The sequence below is a fragment of the Pipistrellus kuhlii genome, unplaced genomic scaffold, assembly GCF_014108245.1.
Source record: "Pipistrellus kuhlii isolate mPipKuh1 unplaced genomic scaffold, mPipKuh1.p scaffold_m20_p_39, whole genome shotgun sequence".
Taxonomy (NCBI): Eukaryota; Metazoa; Chordata; class Mammalia; order Chiroptera; family Vespertilionidae; genus Pipistrellus; species Pipistrellus kuhlii.
The window spans coordinates 3,515,825-3,529,689 of NW_023425539.1; the positions used below are offsets into that span (position 1 = coordinate 3,515,825).

The 13,865-nt window shown below is 50.5% G+C and overlaps 1 protein-coding gene across 2 annotated transcripts; it reads right to left on the minus strand.

Annotated features, from left to right (window-relative positions):
* Nucleotides 1–259: 259 nt before the first annotated feature.
* PIPOX (pipecolic acid and sarcosine oxidase) lies at nt 260–13,453 on the minus strand. Of its 2 annotated transcripts, XM_036408713.2 has the most exons (9): nt 13,240–13,451; nt 11,098–11,246; nt 3,560–3,773; nt 3,093–3,275; nt 2,435–2,587; nt 1,891–2,049; nt 1,247–1,322; nt 811–987; nt 260–649 (listed from the first exon to the last, which is right to left on the minus strand). In XM_036408713.2, exons 1-8 carry the CDS (start codon nt 13,351–13,353, stop codon nt 857–859), a joined length of 1,179 nt encoding a protein of 392 aa, XP_036264606.1. In that variant the 5' UTR covers nt 13,354–13,451; the 3' UTR covers nt 260–649; nt 811–856. The 2 variants fall into 2 exon arrangements, 1 of the variants encoding a protein (XP_036264606.1); XR_006739634.1 differs by lacking the exon at nt 260–649 and having other exon boundaries at nt 846–987; nt 1,891–2,083; nt 13,240–13,453.
* Between the last annotated feature and the right edge of the window lie 412 nt (nt 13,454–13,865).

Sequence of the window (13,865 nt, forward strand, 5' to 3'; positions counted from 1 at the left end):
GAAAATGAAGCCCACCACAGGCTTTAAGGCAATGCCGTTACTTATTTGTTGATTCAACATGTGTGTTTTATTTTCAACGAACATTTATGGTGCACCCACAATGAGTCAGTTTTTTTTGTGTGTTTTTTTTGTTTGTTTGTTTATTTGTTTGTTTTTTGTGTGTGTCTGTGTGTGTGTGTGTTTATTGGTATTTTACAGGGAGGAAGGAAGAGGGATAGAAAGTTAGAAACATCAATAAGAGAGAAACATCGATCAGTTGCCTCCTGCATACCCCCCACGGGGGATATGCCCGCAACCAAGGTACATGCCCTTGACCGGAATCGAGCCTAGGACCCTTCAGTCCACAGGCCGACGCTCTATCCACTGAGCCAAACCGGTTTCGGCATGAGCCAGGTTTTAGCAGAGCTTGTGATGGAGGTTGGCTCTAGTTTTAAGGAAAAGGAACTTCAAGGACAGGAGTCATCTTGTTTACCCTCCCCTGGGCAGCCCTAGTCAAACCCATCTCCAATTCATCAGATGTCCCGGCCAAGAGAATTTTAACAGCCGCTTTGGTCTCCTGCCCCGACCCTTATGCCCCTCGTTGCATCGACAGATATCCTCTCCAAGGTCCTTGCTACTCCATGATGATAGAATATTTGATTGACCTTCTAGAAGCAAGAAAGTAATGGGATTGAGGAGCTGGCCAGGGAAGAAGGTACATCCAACCATCTGGTGTTTAGGGGGGACTCTCAACGCAGAAGAGGATGGCATCCCACAGCCACTCCCTTCTCTCTTCTCCCCCCCACCCCCCAAAGAAGCCTTCCCAACAGAGGGCTTTATTCAAAACAAAGGCTGCTGGACGTCTTGGATGTCTGGGTCAAAGGTGAGCTTTGCCCAGGCCAGGGAAGCGGCTGATTCGAAAAGGGGACAAGTCATAGGATGGTGTCAGCTTCATGCTTAATTCGTACAGGATCTTGCCCACAACAGGGGCCAGCTTGAATCCATGCCCTAGAGGGAGAAGAGCAGGTTGTGGGCGTCCTCAGAGACGGGGGCCGGGCTCTCTGGAGGTCCCCTACACCGTCCTGAGATAGAGCCTGCCACTATGGCACTCCCCCCCCCCCCCCCACCGCCCCGATTTCCCTGCCCAGCCCCTTAAACACTCGGTGTGTAGGCATTGGCCCCTAATGGCCAGTTAACACCATTCTGCCTGGCAGAGAGCACTGACTCTCAGCTTTAGGGCACCCCACCTCCCCCTTCTCAGACTCACCCGAGAATCCAGCACCAATGATAATGTTGTCGTACTTGGGGTGTCGGTCAAGAATGAAGTGTTTATCGGGGGTGTTCTGTAAAGAAACAATCACACCCGTGTCCTCTGAGGGCAGAAGGAGGAAGAACTGCGGGCTCGGGAGGGAGAAGGTTAGGCTGGGTTTCCTTCCAGGAAGAATGGGAACGCGGCACAGGAACGCTCCCTGCGTGCCCGCGCCCCCTTTGGGCACGTCAGCCTTTCTCTCTCGTCCATCTGCCTCTCTCCTCCGCAGAGCTGTGAACCCAGTAGGTGCTCAGTTAATGCGCGCAAAACGAACTTAGCCAAGATGCCTCGGGCTCCGGTGACATCTGTCCCTTCTCTTTGTCCCTAAGGCCCGCTCAACTGGAACATCTTGCCAAAAAATCTCTTAGAGCCCTTCTGGGAAGCATCGTGAGGGACTGCCAGGCCCAAGTCTAGTTTCCTAATGAAAAGGCATATGAATAACCTCTAATGGGCCCTCGCTGGCGGAGGTGAGCCGAACCACAGAAATTAACTCATTTGTTTCAAGTCACATACTACGTCAGGAGTCGGGCGGCGTCGAGCCCGAGCAGCGCCAGGCCCATCTGTCTCCTTCCCCTGTCCTCCGGGGCTGCCCACCCCCTCACCGTGTACATGCAACGCTCCACAATGGCAGGCTCGGGCTCCAGGTCCGGTAAGTGATCTCTGACAAAGCGGCTCAGGATCTGCACGTCCTGAATGTCTGCAAAGGCTGCGGGGCAGTCCCGCTCCTCTGGATCTGCGTTGTTGCCGTGGTGATAGCAGACCTGGCTCCCAATCAGAGCAGGGTGAGTGAGGGAGCTGCGAGGGCCGGCATTCCCGCACACCCACCCAGCCCAGGGGACAGGCTTGTGCGCACACGGTGCCCCCATCCATCATCCCAGCCTCCCCCAGTCCCCTGACAGATGCTGCTGGTTGCCACGCAAGGTTGCCTAGCTGTTCCTTCCCCGCCAACCCTCTGTTTGCAAAGGAAGGGCTGGGCTCCCTTTGTTGGGCCTCGGGCAGCTGGATGTCTCGAAAGGCAAGTCGTGAGCAGGGAGGTGGACTCCTGCTGCTGCCCATGGGCATCTGAGGGCGTCGTCTGGGAACGGAAGAGCAGTTGCCCCAATTCTGTGTGCACCCCTCCGTGCCTCCTCTCTGCCTTTCACTCACCTTCATCAGCCCGGGGTACTCGTCAGAGGGCAGCCCATAGATGTGGTGCGGAGCCAGCCTGAGGTCCAGGCCCAGGAAGCAGGGGAAGGCCTGGGACGCACCGTAGCGTCCGGGAACCTTCTCGCGCCAGTAGCACACGTTGATCCGCAGGGCCTTGAAGCAGGGAGAGGAGGTGGGAGATGAGAAGGGAAAGCCTGGGCACGCTAAAGATCACAAAACCGTTTCTTCTGGGATCTCCTGGCCCTGCCACATAGCCCAGATGCCCCACTCCACTCATCTGTCCCTTTTCCATCCAGCTGTCATGCCATTTGCGTATTACATTATATCATGATGCACAGAAATCTCTGAGTCTCTGTCTCTTCTCCCATGCTCAGTCTTCTCCTATAACTGCACCCTGCCTTCCTTCTTTCCCTCCAGGAATGAACAATGCCTTATATTTGCCGAGGAGTGCTTACAAGTGGCCAGACCATCTCCCAAGAGCTTTATGTGTATCTTTTAATTTAATCCTCCAGCAGCCCTGTCCCCAATCTTACAGGCTATACAACCGAGGCTCAGTGAGGGAAAGCAATTTGCCCGAAGCTGTCCACCAGGAAGTGGCCGCCTGGCTCCAAGGCTTCTTCTCCTAAGCACCAACTCTCGGGCTCCCGGCGCCCCTTACCTGCAGAGGCAGCTCAAGTCCCAGGGGACGGAGGAGCCTGTTGCTCCAAGGACCTGCTGTGATGACCACGCTGTGGGCTCGGTAACTCTTGCAGGTGGTTTTCACCATGACCGGCAGCCCTGGTTTTATCTCCATCACCTTCTCGCCATCGCACACTTTGCCTCCGAGCTGTCGAATTGCATCCTGAAAGGACAGGATCAGAGAAGGGCAAATGGTGATACATATGCAGTTCACCCTGGAGGACAGAGTCCTTTGCTTAGGGCAGGAAAGAGTGCAGATCCTAGAACTCCTCCCCACACTGGCAAGACCGAGCAGGGTATATAAAACTGCCCTACCCAAAGGTCAAGACTAAAGCCAGCATGGCAGAGGCTCTCATCCAGTGGGGGGAGGGGGAGGGGAAATGACTGATTGGGACCCAGGGTGCCCAGATCAGGAGTCGCATTGCCCCTAACACTGCACAGCATCACCTGAAGGACCCGGAGGGCCTTGGCCGCATAGAGAACTCCTCCAGACTCCTCCAAGAGCCCCATTTCTCCCTTGGTCAGCCGAATGCTGGGGAAACGCTGCTTCAGTTCTTCAGGTGAGAGACACTGGTGTTGCACCCCCAGCCTCGACAAAGTAGCCTGGGTTGTCTTTAATTCTTGATTCTCCTTCACTCCCAGCAGTAGTAGTCCAGTCTGCCTGTAAAAAAATAAAATAAGACACACCTGGGTGAAGGTATGCATCAGGATCCTGGGCCATTCTCTCTCATTCTTCAGCAAGGGACCGAGGGCCAGGCTTCAAGGAGAGTCCCGGCCTTCCATTAAAACACACACACACACACACACACACACACACACACACTCACACATGTGGCCCTGACCAGTTTGGCTCAGTGGATAGAGCGTCGGCCTTCGGACTGAAGAGTCCCAGGTTCAATTCCAGTCAAGGGCATGTACCTTGGTTGCAGGCACATCCCCAGGCAGCTGATTGATGTTTCTCTCTCATCGATGTTTCTAACTGTCTCTCCCTCCCTCTTCCTCTCTGTAAAAATCAAATATATATTTTTAAAAGCAACACACAAGTGAAGTTTTCTCAACTCTGTAGCAAGAACCACAGTGTTACTGAGCTGGTTTCCAGGCCATTCCCAAGTCTGCCCTGTCTCTCACTCCTATAGGTTTGCTTGTTTCTCCCTCATCCCTCTCAGAATCCATTCTGTCTTTGAGGCCAAAGACCCTAAGTCCTCTTTTATTTCCACACCTAGAAAGTGGTAGGTGTTCCATGAGTTTGATGTGACCTCTTCCCTTCCTCCCATCCCCTGACCCTATTCACTATTTTCATCTTGACTCTGTCCTCTTCCCCCACCCCTGCTGTTTCTTTCCCCTGTCCCTTTTCTTGTCATGTAATGTTTTGTGCCTTCCTTTGTTTGTCTATCTCTCTGCTCCTTCTTAGAGGCTGCCCATTTGGTGGAAAGGGACCTAAATTGGGAGGTCTGGCTCTGGGGCCAATCCCAGCATCCCCTGTGACCTTGCTATGATTCCTCCAAGCCCCAGATTCCTCCTCTGTGACAATGTCTGTTGGACTATTGGTGGTTCCACATCAATGTGCACCATCTCCAGCCCAGGGGCATGTGGAAATGTCATGGGCCTTTTCTTTTTTTATTGTCACAATGCGTGGGGGTTGCCATTCACATTTAGTGGACAGGGACCAGGGATGCTAAACCTGCAATGCTCAGGAAGATCCCGCCCAAATGCCAATAGCACCTTCGTGCAAAAATGCCAGAAGATCTCTTAAGGCTCCAGCAAATTTAATTTAATGATTCTACAGCTTTGTTTCTCTTTATACTTCCCTTTGTGTCTCCTACTCACTCAGGGAGTAAAAGCTGTTTCTCTGGACTGCTTTCTGTCTCCCGGTCACAAGAAACCAGAGATTCCTTTTTTTGTGGAAAATGATCTAAACAATGGAAAGGTCACGTTGGGCCTTGGAACCATTCCTGTCATCTCTCTCAGTTTCAGCAGCCGTGGTGACCGGCATCAGCCTGGTACATCCTCCGGGTACCACATATAAAGCTCGTAATAGTCTATAATGGAGTCTCATGGATATTACATGCTTCCAAATCCCACATTATCTGGTTGGGGGGATTAAAGAGGAGATTGGGAGGGGTTAGAGACGCCGCGGGCCCCGGGGCTGGTGTCAGTACACAGAACCACGCAGCGTGCCCAATTCATTTGCCATGGCCCCTGCCTACCCAGCATTCACCACTGGTGAGAAAGCCATAAGTAACTGCCTCTTCAAAGCTCGGCAGAGGAAGGATGCTAGAGAAATCCCCACTAGCGGCAGACCATCTTTTTCCTGTGGCCCCCAAAAAGAACCTCAGATGGGTGCTCAGCTAACGGAAACGTGCCTAGTAAATAAACATCATGGTCAACAGGATAATTAAGAAGTCACCCAAGCCAAAACCGGTTTGGCTCAGTGGATAGAGCGTCAGCCTGCGGACTGAAAGGTTCCAGGTTCGATTCCGGTCATGGGCATGTACCTTGGTTGCAGACACATCCCCAGTAGGGGGTGTGCAAAAGGCAGCTGATCGATGATTCTCTCTCATCGATATTTCTATCTCTCTATCTCTCTCTCTTCCTCTCTGTAAAAAATCAATGGAATATATATTTTTTTTAAAAGAAGTCACCCAAGTGTATGTTCTTGAGCCCTTTTTACCCGATGAGGTGGCAGCCAGGTAGAATTCTGGGAAAGACCTGGCTTAACTGCTCACGAGAGCATCAGATCGTTTGGCCTGGAAGTAGAACGGCATATTCTAACCCTGCCGGCAATGTATCAATCAGCCTTGGTCTCTCATATGCTCTCAGATTTTGCTCCTTTCCCTTTCTCCCTCCTCCCTTCCTTTCTCCATTCCTCCTTTTCTTTCTCCCTTCCCTCCTTCTCCCCTTCCTTCCTTGAAATAAGATCCTCTCGCGCAGGAATGTACAGTACAGGGAAATGAACGCATGCCAAGACAACGGGCCAATCTGCTGAATTATGAAATGCTGAGTGACGCTCTCATTCCCAAGCCATCCTGCGGTGGATGAAGCGGGAGAGCCCCGTCCCGAGGAGCAATCAGCGAGCCGGCTCTGCCGGCGAATGTAATTGTGCCGATCGCAATCATTTCGCTCCCGCTCTCTGCCCCCGTGGCATTTATTTCTTAGCCCAGATATTGATCTAACAGTGGGAAATTTTCCGTCTGAATGTGTGATGCTGGACCCTCCCTTCGTCCGAAGACGCTGTCTGGGAAATTCTCATTTTCCGTGGATCACGGCTGAGCTATTTGGCCTGAGGGAAGCCGAGCCCTGCTGGAGAAGCGCCTCGGATCGGAGGGAGATTTCTGACCATTATGAGCAAATCGGAAATAAATGTAAAACACTGCCTGGCAATGCAGAGGCCTGTCATTATGGGAGATAGGTGAGAGGCTCCTGTGGGAAATGCTTAGAGAATTGGAAATCAGTCAATCAAAACCGGGACGGGAGAATGGGCTTTTCCGCCGTATGAAGATGACTTCCACGGGCAGATTGAAAATCAGTTAAGTGCTTATTTTTTTTAATGGCTTTTCTAGATCCCAATAAACACACTGCTCGTTCTGCATCCATTTCTCGCCCCGGTGCCCTGGGCCTCTCTCTCCTCTTTTTTTTGCTCTGACCTTAAGATACAAAATTTGGGGAGGCATCACAGGAAATGCCCAGAAGATGACTGGTTGGGGCTGGCCTAGCAAGAAGGCACCGGGAGCGAGGCCAGGCCGGGCGGTCAGGAATCCCTGGGAAGAGTGCAGCTCCCAACTCCTCGGATGCCCTCAGCTGAGTGCGAAGCATTGGGCATGAACTGTGCCTTCCTCCCAGCCCCCGCCGGGACCGGAAGAGGAAGAGGGAATCAAAGATTCCTCCCAAGGCTCGTGTTGACTCGATGGCCCCACTAAAGCCATGGAGTTGGTGACTAGGGAATTCTACCAGGACCGGAGGCAAGGTGGAGTGGGGAGGAATTGGGGGGTAAGGGAGGGAGGGCAGACATCTCTCCCCCCATGTGCCAGCTCCTAGCCCAGTCTCCAGCTTCCCCATCTCCTGGTTAAAAGTGCCAGGCAAGCCAGCTCTCAGAGTCACCTCGGGGAAGGGATTCGAGTAAGGACGTGCGATGGCTGCTGTCTTTGTTGGTGCTGGAGGAGCTCTCTGCGTTTCATCCTCTGCTCAGCCGGCCGAGGTGGAATCGGTTAACAAAGACCGCTCCGGGGAGGGGATGTGGCTGACAAGCCAGACACTTCGCAGGCACAGGAAGCAGCAGCTGCGGAGGGGGCCACCAGGTTCTGCCAGCAGCTGTACTGCCTGCGGCTGTGATCTTGTCTGATATTGTCAGCTAAGCAGGGGCAGCCGGGGTCAGGAGCTGGATGGTAGGCCTCAAAGGGAAAAGGCGGGGCGCGAAGAGAGGGGCCACGGAGCTGGGATTTGCTGTTGCTATCAGCGTGCTGGCTGTACACATCACAAAGGCTCAGACCTTGTGATCTGACACATGTGTCAGAGCCTGTTTCCAGAATATATGCAAATATCCCGAGCTCACCCATGTTTAGTATGCCACTGTCACAGGAAGCGACAGGACAGACTAAAAAGAATGGAGCAAGCGCCTCGCCTACCAACTCCTGAAGGTGTTATTTTCTTTAAATCATCATCAAATGGCATTAAGTAAATGCACCCATATCCATCAGTTAGATTATGATATTGTGCTAGTTCTTCCAGAAGAATCTGTTACAATATGATCCACCAGGAAGATGATGGATTATTTAGAAAATCTGAATTAAGAACAAAAGCTAAAGGAATTGGAATGGGAAATATCTGTTCTGTGTCCCTTACTAAGTTAAAAAAAAAAAAAAAAACACAAATAAATTACTGTGCCTGGGTCAATTGGGTTAGCAATAGAAAGGACTTGTGAATATTAATAATAGTAGCCCTAACTGGTTTGGCTCAGTGGATATAGCGTTGGCCTACAGACTCAAGGGTCCCAAGTTCGATTCCAGTCAAGGGCATGTACCTTGGTTGCGGGCACATCCCCAGTAGGGAGTGTGCAGGAGGCAGCTGATTGATGTTTTTCTCTCTCATCGATGTTTCTAACTCTCCCTCTCTCTTCCTTTCTGTAAAAAAAATCAATAAAATATATTTTAAAAATAATAATAATACAGAACACCTAACACTCTATATGACCTCTAAAAACCTCTTTTAAGGTTTTCAGAGCATATTCCCTTTACTCTTCCTTTTTCATAACTGAGGCTGGGAGACATCAGAATGGTCTTTTAAGGAGGGCTATGTATGTCTCTGTCTTTAAATGTACATCAGCAGTCCTCTGATCTGGGATGATTTAGCAATAAACTTGTTTGGAGACAGGGGGTAGACAAAGGAACCAATGTGTGGTATCTTCTAAACCAGGGGGCCAGCAAACTGCAACCCAGGGGCCAAGTCAGGCCTGACACTTGTTCTCGTCACAAGCCAAGATGGTGCTTGTATTTTTTTAATGGTTGATAAAAAGCAAAAAGAAGAATGTTTCATGACATGAAAATTATATGAAATGTTTGTGTCCATAAATACAGTTTTGTTGGGACACAGCCACGCTCATCTGTTTACATATTCTCTGTGGCTGCTTTCACACTGCAGAGGGAGAGTTGAGTAATGGGCAACATTCAATAGCTGCAACAGAGACCATATGGCCTGCAAGACCTAAAATACTATTTGGCCATAACAGAAAAAGTGTTCCGAACCCTGCTCTAGACTACAAGAATTCTGTGACTACTCAGTAGCAACTCTCTAATGAGATTTAGTGAGAACTAAGAGGGTTAATATTATATCAGGTAGTTTTAGAACAACTTTACCTTCTTACTATAAGCACTAAATATGTGATGATGATGATGATGATGATGATGATGATGGTGGTGGTGCTTTGTCTAAGCTCTTTTCATACTTATCCTCACAAAGGCCCCTGAAACAGACATTATTATTCCTACTTTACAGATGAGAAAACTGAGTCTCAAAGACATTAAACAATTTCCTCCAAACCACACAGCTAAATGTGTCAGAGCTGATATCTAAATCCAGGCCTGCCTCGTTCCAAAGTCCTGTCCGCCTGCCAAAGAAGAAGATTAAGAAAATATGAGAGCCTTTCCCTCGCTCCCTTTCCAGCAGCCTTTTCCCTCGATGTTCTTGGTTGCTGCATCCCATCTGTCTCCTCCTGCCCTACTTCCTCCCTGGCTCAGTTGAGATAGGTTGTGGCTGACCCAAAACAGGTGGGAGGAACTGCCATTTATTGAAAAGTGCTAGGCACTGTGCCAAGTACTTCACAAGTCTCGTTTAATCCTCAGAAAACCCCGTGAGAAAATATGAAACACAGAGAGGTACAGAAACTTTCCCAAGGTCACATAGCCAGTGAGAGGCAGAGCAGAAAGGCAAATTCAAGCCTTCTGACTCCAGACACTCTTCTTTAAATATGTGTGTGTGCGCACGCGTGTGTGTGTGTGTGTGTGTGTGTGTGTGTGTGTGTGTGTTTTAGCCCTGACTGGTTTGGCTCAGTGGATAGAGCGTCAACCTGCAGACTCAAGGGTCCCAGGTTCGATTTCGGTTAAGGATATGTACCTTGGTTTCAAGCACATACCCAGTGGGGGGTGTGCAGGAGGCAAATGATGGCTGTTTCTGTCTCATCAATGTTTCTAAATCTCTATTCCTCTCCCTTCCTCTCTGTAAAAAAATCAATAAAATATATTTTTAAAAAGAAAAGTGTAAATATATACATAATAATTATTATTATTATTTATTTCAGAGAGGAAGGGAGAGGTAGAAAGAGATAGAAACATCAATGATGAGAGAGAATCATTGATTGGCTGCCTCCTGCACACCAATCAATGGGGATTGAGCCTACAACATGGGCATGTGCCCTTGACTGGAATCGAACCCAAGACCCTTCAGTCTGCAGGCTGACACTCTACCACTGAGCCAAACCAGCCAGGGCCAGACATTCTTCTAACATCTCTTTTAGCCGCCTCCTTGTCTGCTAGGAAGAAGTTCGCCCTCCAAGGCCTCAGCATTTCCTTAAGCACAAGAGACTCAGCAGTGTTCACAGATGGCTGGCGGAGAGGGGTCCCTTTGCCAGGCCGCCCCTCAGCAGGACATGCTCCTCTATTTGGGTGCTGGGTGCATTAGCAGCCTCTGGAATAAATCTGTAATTAGCCGCCCTATCTGTATTTGCATAATGGATTTCAGTTTGTTCTTAATGGTGTTTTTGCTACAGAACAGTAACCTCTTGGTTTCTGTCCATTAAAAATAACTGCCACTCTGTAGGGTAGAGCTAGAGTTTTGTAGGAAGTTCAGTTAAGAGCCATAGAGATCAACAATAAAAAAGAAGGGGGTGGGCGGGAAGAGCCACAGAGATGGGAGTGGAGGTGGTTGGGTGGTTAAAGTTCACTTTGTATCACAAGCTTCCTTCCCATGAGCGTGTGAAAGGTCGGTAAGGAGGGCCCTTGAGGGTTGCCTTGGGGACTACAAGGAAAGAGCTTCAGGCTCGCTCCCTGGCAAGCACTGGGGTCTGAGGAGCGTCCCTGTCTTGTTCAACGGGAGGAGGTGTTCAGAGAGAGTAACGCGGATTTATAGGGGTCACTGAGAGTTGGGAGCTGCAGCCGGCATGAAAAGTTATGATCCTAGTAGGAATATAAAGAATCAAGACAGCAGCCTCCTTTTCTATAACCATCCCTGCCCTACAGGAATCTCAGGTGGAAATCTAGATACAACCTGGGCTAGCCCTGGACACGTGGTCGGAACCCAGCCCTGGAACCCAGCCCCTGGCAGCAGCCATCTGGACCGGTGGGTGATCGTGACGGTGAGCAGAATGCTTCCGTGTGACTGGCACTCCCCTTTGCCCTGTGTCCCTCCGCGGCACTTCAAGGGTTCACGGCACTCATCCCTCACATCCTAGAAGCACCTCCAGGTGCCAGGCCCCGCGATTCAAGGAATTCTCCAACCTGTAGAGTTGGGTCCCAGCTTCGTGCTCCAGCTGGGCCCACATCTGGTAGCACTCGTCCATCATCCGGGTGTAAAAGTCTTCAGGGTATGCCCTCCGGATTATCCGGCTCTGCCCGTGGGAGCTTCCTCGGGAGTGTGGTAGAAAGAACTGAAAGTGGAGAACAAGAGAGACAACTGAAGCTGCTACCGCTTGCACTGCTCTCCTCCCCTCTTTAAGAGCCAGCTCATCAAGTCAACCAGGAGCTGTCAATCAGGAGCACTTACTCTCCAAACATTTCCATACATTCTCCCTTCCTGGCCTGGCTATCAGAACAGAAGTTCTTCAGCTTCCTTTTTGCTAACATCATTCACACCCCAAAGCCCCTTAGTGTGTCTTCAGTCATCCTGCTGCTACCCCATCCTACTTAGAGGCACAGAGAAGCAGAATTAGAGAGACCTTTGAGATCATTCTAGTCTAGCCCCTCATTTCATGGACAAGGAAACTGATGCTGACTATTTCCCTGTGGCTTCGGATCACTCAGGACAAGGAAACCACCTGGGATTTAGAAAAAAAAAAAAAAGAAAAAAAAAAAAAAAAAAAAAAAAAAAAAAGGAGAGTTGCCTGCAAGGTTGAACTGAAAATCCCTCGGGCTTTTTAAAAAAAATGACAGAGAAATAAAAAAATAAAAAAAGGTTTTCAGCCCTAGCCAGTTTTGCTCAGTGGCTAGAGCATTGGCCTGCAGACTGAAGGTCCTGGGTTCGATTCCAGTCAAGGGCACATGCCTAGGTTGCAGCCCAGTCCCCAGTAGGGGGTGTTCAGGAGGCAACTCATCAATGATTCTCTCTCATTATTGATGTTTCTATCTCTCTCCCTTCCTCTCTGAAATCTATTATATATATACTAGAGGCCCGATGCACAAAATATGTGTGTGTGGGGGCGGGGGGGGGGGGGGGGGAGTGTCCCTCAGCCCAGCCTGCACCCTCTCCAATCTGGGACCCAATCCCATTTAGCAGTCAGACAAACTTCTCACAATCCAGGACTGCTGGCTCTCAACCACTCGCCTGCCTGCCTGCCTGCCTGCCAGCCTGATCACCCCCTAACCACTCCCCCGCCAGCCTGATAAATGCCTAATTGCTCCCTTGTTGGCCCAATTGCCCCTAACTGCCCTCCCCTGAAGGTCTGGTCCCCCCAGCTGCCCTCACTTGCAGGCCTGGGTCCCCCCAACTGTCCTCCCCTGCCCTGCAGGCCTAGTCACCCCTAACTGCCCTCCCCTGCCAGCCATCTTGTGGCAGCCATCTTGTGTCCACATAGGGGCAGCCATCTTATGTGTTGGAGTGATTGTCAATTTGCATATTATCTCTTTATTATATAGGGTTATTATATAGGATATATATATATATATTTTTTTTTAAAGGTTTCCAACCAATCCAGCTTATTACCAAGAAGAATCAACCAAACCAAAACCAGCCTGGATAGCTTTAGGCAGAGGGGAGGGGAGGAATCTGTGGCAGGTGAGCTGGGTGGACATGTCCAGGGAAGGACCCTGTAGATAGGCAGGCCCACCCACATGTGCAAGGTCATGGACAGCACTGCCTGGGGTCACCTTTCCTATAAGGAAAAATAAGACCAAAGTCTTATTTCCTGTGCATCGAACAGGAAGCTGCTATTATCTGGAGGGGGCAGAAAAAACAGAAGCCGCCACTGGGTGCCAGGGTGAGAGACCAGGACTGTGCAGGGAAGAGGCTGACAAACCAGCCTTGCCTCTAGACAAAATTAGCTTTACTTAAGGTTCCTCAAAGCGGAACGGATTTATTTTCTGGGCCAGATCAACCATTTTGGCACAGAAGAGAATGGACAGCAAGAAGGAAGAGAACAGGGCCTGGGGCACTTCTTGATCAAGGGCAGGAACAAGGCGGGTGGGATGCGGGGGAATGGTGGTGTTAAAAGGAGAAAATCCACCTAGAAACCCGATATGGGTCTTAGGAGGGTGGACTTTCTTTGCGTTGTAATGATACACACTAAGGCAGCTAAGCTACAAATTGCACAGAATTTGTGATCAGGCCCTCTGGCCTGGCCCCATAGCCTGCGAGCTCTGGAAACCTCTTTCTAGGGGAGAGACAGGGACAGTGCCTAAGGTCAGGAGCACAGAGGGACACAGTACCTGCTCCAGCAGGAGAACTCTCTTCCCGTGTTTGGCCAGGTGGTATGCAGTGAAGCAGCCCTGGATGCCTGCCCCGATCACAATGACATCGCAGAGGTCATTCTGAGCAGCCATGGTGCCCACTTAGCCCTGCAGCCACAGAGCCCACACACAAAGGAAAAGGCAAGCAAAGCGGGGCTCTGGGCTGAAGGAGGAGGAGGAGGGCAAAGTCCAGCCTGGCCAGCATTCCCACAATCCCCTGGGGCGGTGTCCTTTTCCCCTCCCCCAAAGCCTGGCCCAAGGCTCAGCCTGGCCTCCCCTGCAGAGCAGAGCTGGGTAGTCTGATCTGTGAGGGTTAGCCCAGCTCAGCTGCCAGCCTCGCCCTTTCATCTCTCCAGCTTTCTATTCTCGGCTCAATTATTGTCATGCAAATGGGCTCCTTCCTATGCCACCTTCCCGGCTCATTATGATCTTTGTCTCTGGCACCTCGGCCCTGGAATTTCAATGCCTCCTATAGACCAAGCTGGGCACCAGGAATGCTGCCTCCCCCTGCTGGCTTTCCTCTCTGGAGCCTGGTTTCCTTTGAAGATTCTAGAGGGCTGAACTAAGAGCTTGGCACTATGCCCAGGATAAGGTCCACCCTCCTG